Source organism: Galeopterus variegatus, unplaced genomic scaffold (assembly GCF_000696425.1).
Source record: "Galeopterus variegatus unplaced genomic scaffold, G_variegatus-3.0.2 Scaffold122, whole genome shotgun sequence".
Lineage (NCBI taxonomy): Eukaryota > Metazoa > Chordata > Mammalia > Dermoptera > Cynocephalidae > Galeopterus > Galeopterus variegatus.
In genome coordinates this window covers 454,028-460,027 of record NW_007726233.1, presented here as the reverse complement: position 1 = coordinate 460,027, position 6,000 = coordinate 454,028, and the positions used below count along the sequence as shown (strand labels likewise).

The following is a 6,000-nucleotide window of genomic DNA, read 5'->3' as shown; positions in this document are numbered from 1 at the left end:
CCTTTTAGAATACAAAAGCTCTTCAGAAGAGCCTGAGCTGAGAGTAGAGCCAGAGCCCACTCTGCAAACAGGCTTTCCGAGATGAAAGAGCAGCTTAGACGTGGTATCTCTATTCTAGCCACCATATTTCCCACAGTGGGATCAGGAGCAGTGCCCTGAGATGAGGCTGACCCCCCCTCCTACCCACACACCCGAGACCACCATCCCCAAACATTCTACATTTCCAATTCCCTAATCAGTTGTTATGAGCTTTTATTTAAAAAGCACATTTAACACAAGTATAGTTTCGCAGATACAAGTTTTCACTTTGTATGCTACAAAAGTCTTTGAATATTATTCTCTTTACAAAATGGAACCTTACAAAAATACTGACAATTTAATGTTTTTATACAGTTTTCTCTAGTTGCAGTTATTTCTTTCGTTGTAAAACAATATCTACCACAGAACTATGAAATTTTAGTTGATATTAAAAAAAATTAACTCAATGCTTTTTTAAGCAGCTAATGTAAATAACACAGGTCGAGACACAGTTTATAATCATAGTGGATATAGCTAAAATTGTTTCAGAAATAATATTTTACATAGTTAACTTTTAATGTTTTATACATTATTTATATAATATTTATATATAAAAATCATAGCTTGCTATAAGTTGAAATGAAAGGACGGATTCTGTAGCAAGGATGTGCATGTGGTTGATCCATATGGTTACATGTAGCCCTTTGAAAGGTCTGCATCCAAGATCTAAAAGCATTTCTTCCTTCTCCCTTTCCTCAAAGGTTCAGTAGGAGTCCCTGTCTACAACCTAGAGTGGGACCTTGCTTGGAAGGACACTTATGGATAGAGGATGAGGAAAACTCTCTACGGAGATTTAACCCATGTGTTCTGCCCAGCAGAACCTACCAAGAACTGCCCTAAGGGTCAACCCTAAGACAATAGTGCTTTACACCGCTTAGCAAGAGCAACTCCCACAAAGACCCTCATCAGCTCAGCTCCGTTATCTTGAAGGGTAGCCTCTCAGACAGAGACCATCTGCTACTCTGGCTCCTTCTGACTTTGAGTAACCAAAGTTTGGTTCCTTTTTTCATTCTTCCCCCTTCACTTCCCACCTCTTGTACAGAAGGCTACTTTGCATCAGCTGGTGGCAGACCGTGCCTTTGGACCCTCACGGGAAACCCCAGTAGGCACAGAGCAAGGATATCAAAGGAGAAAGCAGGAACCGAAGTCTAACCATTTCTAAGTGGGCAAGTGGCCAGTGACTGATGTATACAACATCAGCATCCTGCAATCGATATGTCAACGTCACAGGATGACGTGTCAAAAGAAGACAGATGAGGATCCCTACCCTCGGTTTCTTTTGAAATTGTGCTATCTGTGAAATTCACTCATCCACAGAGTCACTAAAGTGAAGAACTGGGGTTGCTGGCCTATGGGCTGGGGAGGTGAGGAAGCCTTAGGACTGGGAACTTGGATTTGGGATCTGATCACGTGACTTTGAAAACTTGCTTTTCCTAGTATTTAAAAAAACAAAACAAAACTTCCTGAATCAAAGTCACAGCAGAGAACAGAGGGGATGGACACAGACACACAAGAGGGGAACTCCCCATGGCTATTTTCTTGATTCAGTGCTATTTCTGGCATCGTGTGCTACAACATGAATTTGCGCTTTTCTCACAGGCCTGGGATTCCTCAGGTCACAAAAGGTGACCAGCAGACTCTACTCCAATCATGTTAGTGTTTGTTCCTGAACAAGCCCGTGTTCACTAGAACATGAACACTTAAACCGATTGCACATCCAGGATTCCGGCACTTGGTGTTAGTTTGCTGTTGTTTCCACATAGGCGAACACTACCTATTTTGGAAGGCCACAAAGTAAGATTTTTTGTTTTTCCTTTTTTAAGATCAGTCGGGCAAAAAGTTTTTCCCTACATTCTACTGTCTGATGAGATTGGAGAGCAGCAAGAACTTGCTGTCAGCAGTCATTTTACAAAAACAGCTCAGGCACCTACACCATGTTGTGGTGATTGTTCCTGTCAATAATGTCCACAGGTGAAAGAATTTCCTTCCTGATGGCAGAGGGAGGCAGGGAGAGTGTTGTCTTAGTCTTGAAGAGGTCCGACACGAAGAAAACCTAGAAGCGCAAATCAGAGATCCAAATCAGTAATTGACATCTGGGATCTGGGGACACAGAGGCAAAGGAAAGGTCAGAGAAGCACAGACTTTAGGAAAAGGGGACCCCAAATCATAGCTCTTTGAATAGAGAAGGATCATAGAAATCATACAGTCCAACTCTTATTGGACAGATAGGGACACTGAGGCCCAGAGAAGGGCAGGTTGCACAGCAGTGGTGGGACCAGAACCCAGTTCTATGGACTCTCAGTCCCATGCTCTCCATCTGCCACCTGTACTTCCTTATTTCTCAAGGCAAAAGAACAGCAAAGAAAGATAAGTTCCTAAACAAAGGAAGCAAGGCATAATTAGTCACTGTCATTAATCCATGCCACTTTCCCTTTCGTCACAAAGGAATCCAGGGTGTAACCAAAAAAGATCAGCCAACATGAATTCCTATCAGCAGAAGCAGTAACAAGGAAACAGTGGTGACCACTTTTTCCTGAACACTCAGTGATACCAACCATTTAATGAGGATCAAGAAGCTAGGGTCTTGTTACTGAAGGAGTCAGCAACTAACCCAGAGGAAAGGTCAGTGAAAAACCTCCTATCACTTGTTCCCAACATCCTTCCTCCTCCGGGGCATGTGAACGCACTGAGTCTTTCTTAGAATCACTGAGAAACACTTACTGACCACCCACTTGCAAAGGTATAAGGGTAGCTCATTCCTGTCTCAAGCTTACGGTTCAGGAACTTGATGAACTATTGGTACCGAAAAAAAAAAGCATGCTTTGTACTAGATGGCAAAATAAACACACAGACATCAAGTGAGACATTTAGCAACAGGAGTTTGTACCAGGGTACTGAAAAAAGGTGTTGTTTTTTTTTTTTTTTTTGTCTTTTTCCGTGTCTGGCAAACGGATCGCAACCCTCAGTGTTGCCCCCGTACCGGACTGGGGACCGGCAACGGGATCGCAACCCTCGGCGTTGCTCCCGCGCCTCGCTCAGCCAGCGAGCGGGAACCGGTCTGTATGTGGGATCCGAACCCTTGGGCGGGAGCGCCGCCGCGCTTCCCAAGTGGCACACTATCCAGTGCGCCACCGGGCCGGCCCCTGAAAAAAGTTTTAAAAAACATTCGTATTATCTTTCAATTCTACTTTTCCACAAACTTTTTGAAGTACCCTTGTATTAAGTGACCGTAAGCAGCAACTATCAGTCATGTAACTTAATAGGAAACACATGGCTGGGTTTCAAATGGGGAAATAAAACACTTGCAAAATTCCTATGCCCAACAGCTTTTTGAATTGAAAAGTCTTTGTTCTGCAGATGGTAATATTCTCATTAATAATGTTGGCATTGTGACTTCATTCTGGCTGCATTATAGGCAAGAAAATAGAGTTCTGAATAAAACTTCACCAAAAATAAGCAGCCAGAGCCTGGGCACAGTAGTAACATGGATTACTTGTGCAGACAGTTTCCACAATGTCCCTTCTGTGGTAACACAGCAATCAACAAAGTGGCACAAAATCACAGCAAGAAACTGGCGATGCTGGTTACCCCAGGAGAAGGAAACTGGGTGGCTAGAAAACAAAGGTGAGAGACTTACTGGCCAGTCTAACCCCTGTACCTTTTGAATTTGTATCCATTACATACATTACCTACTTAGACATTTAATTATTATTATTGTTTTTAAAAAAAGAGAAAAGAAAGCTAGGTTGTTTCTATGCTACTATAGGAAAATGAAATAGTAGCCAAGAAGTGTTACATCTTAATACATTTACAGCTTGAGGACCAGTGAATGTACTATTTCACAAAGGAAAAAAATAAACCTTTTCTCCTCTTTCTTTTCTAAGGAGGTTTTTTTTTTTTTAAAAAAAAGATGACCGGTAAGGGGATCTTAACCCTTGACTTGGTGTTGTCAGCACCACGCTCACCCAGTGAGCTAACCGGTCATCCCTATATGGGATCCGAACCCGTGGCCTTGGTGTTAATAGCACCACACTCTCCCGAGTGAGCCACAGGCCAGCCCCTTCTAAGGAGGTTTGAACAGTGATAATCATGGGACAGAAAGGTTTGTCTCCTGACCAGAGTCAAACAGGAGAATCAGGAAAGAAAAGACTTGTACAGAACCTGCCAGGAGGCTCTAGGCTCCCCAGTAAGGGAATCCTTTACAAGTGGTCAGGCAGGGGGTTTCCAAGTGCCCCCAGTATAAGGAAATGTTAACAGATGTGATTAAAGTTCAATGTGAAGATAATTAAAATTTTCAACTCTTTTCTACCCCAACCCCACACCCACATTTCTCTTTATCTCCCCCAGCAACCTCACTTCTCACTATACTAAAACTATGCTATCATCTGACAGGTGCAGAGACAATGTCCTCATCTCTACATAAAAATTATCTTCCCCTTCATCCTTCACTTTGTCTCCGAGGAAGAGGTTTTGATCAACCCCCTCATCATTGGCTCTCAACTCCACTTACTCCAGCTTAGCAGCTAGATTCATGAAATTACAGGTCTCAATTCTTAGAGATCTTTCTCCCAGACTCCATCCCATCTGCTGAGGGCAAATATAGCAGGGATCAGTTCCCTCATCCCTACCAAACACCTCCCTGCCGAAGATCCTGAACCACCCACCACCTCCATCTACCAGCTTTTGGATTGCCCAATTTAATTTGCTGGGCCTGTATCTGCTACATATTAGGGATTTCATTTCCTAGCTACAAGATAGGAATGATATGAAGATTAAAGGCACTAATGGACTTGAAAACACCTAAACCTGTGTCTGGTACATAGTTCAATAAAAGACATTCCTTTCTCTAACGTTCTGGACACCAAAGAAATTACTGGGCCTAGAGTACGTCATGCTCTCTCATGTCTCCAAAACTGTGCTCGTTGGCCTTTCTTCCTAGATGGGACGCCTCTTGAGGACAGAGCCCAAGCCCCAATCACCATGTATCACCCACAGCACATACCACTGGGCTCAATAAATGTTTGTTGTTGAATTTCTAAAATTCTCTCTAGTTACTGGGAAGCAAGCCTTGGCATATGCAACTCCTAAGGACTTTAGGGGAAGCACATACTCAAACACCAAATGCACACAGCCAAGCGGCAAGATGAAAAGTTGAGTCAGGTCCAGCAGAATCCCACTTTAGAAGCTGTATTTCACTTTCAGCGTGGCTTGAGGTTACACAAACACTTTTCTGGGATCATGAAACATGATCCTGTCAAGACTTAAATGGAGCTCCATCTTCCTAATGCTTGAAGAGCAGAACACAAAAAGGACTAGTAGAAGTGAAAACTTCTTGGCTTGGAGGAGTTCCATATTTTAAAGAAAATGATCTCCACCCAGAAAGAAAACCCAGAGGCCCTGGCTAGGAAGGGCCTAGCAAATGAAGTAGCTATCTTAGGTCTATGAACAAACCCACTCCCACCCCACAGTCCTATATTCCACAAATCTTCTCCGCTGTCTGAAAGAACACATTAGACAATAAACACAGTTTCAGAAAACAAGAAAACTATGCTGTAAGCACCAAGAGGAGTTCTAAGTTACACTGCCCAGAACATTTGCTTTCAATTCCTATTCTCTTGATTCTTTGAATTTTATAAATTACTTTTTTTTTTGAAAAATGGATGAATGCACTCCATAAATATTTATTGAACTCCTGCGGTGTGTCAAATCCCAAGAACATAAAGATAAATATACATGAGACAGAGTCCTTTGTCCTCCAGGAGCTTACAGGCCAATGAGGGAGAGAGCCAGGTAAACAGACAACCACAATACAATATTTTTAGGATTATGACAGAGAGAAGCCAGGGTGTTAAAGAAGTACAGAGAATGTGGCATCTAACCCAGACTGAAGGGGTGGGGAGCGGGCCTTAGAAGCCTTCCCCC

At 42.8% G+C, this 6,000-nt stretch overlaps 1 protein-coding gene across 1 annotated transcript in view; it reads right to left on the bottom strand.

Moving 5' to 3' along the window:
- Nucleotides 1–235: 235 nt before the first annotated feature.
- PPAP2B (phosphatidic acid phosphatase type 2B) overlaps nt 236–6,000 on the bottom strand; it is a 79,175-nt gene continuing 73,410 nt past the window's right edge. The window contains exon 6 of the mRNA XM_008588122.1: nt 236–2,131. Coding sequence (XP_008586344.1) covers nt 2,006–2,131 — 126 coding nt within the window. The 3' untranslated portion in view covers nt 236–2,005. The remainder of the gene's footprint in view (nt 2,132–6,000) is intronic.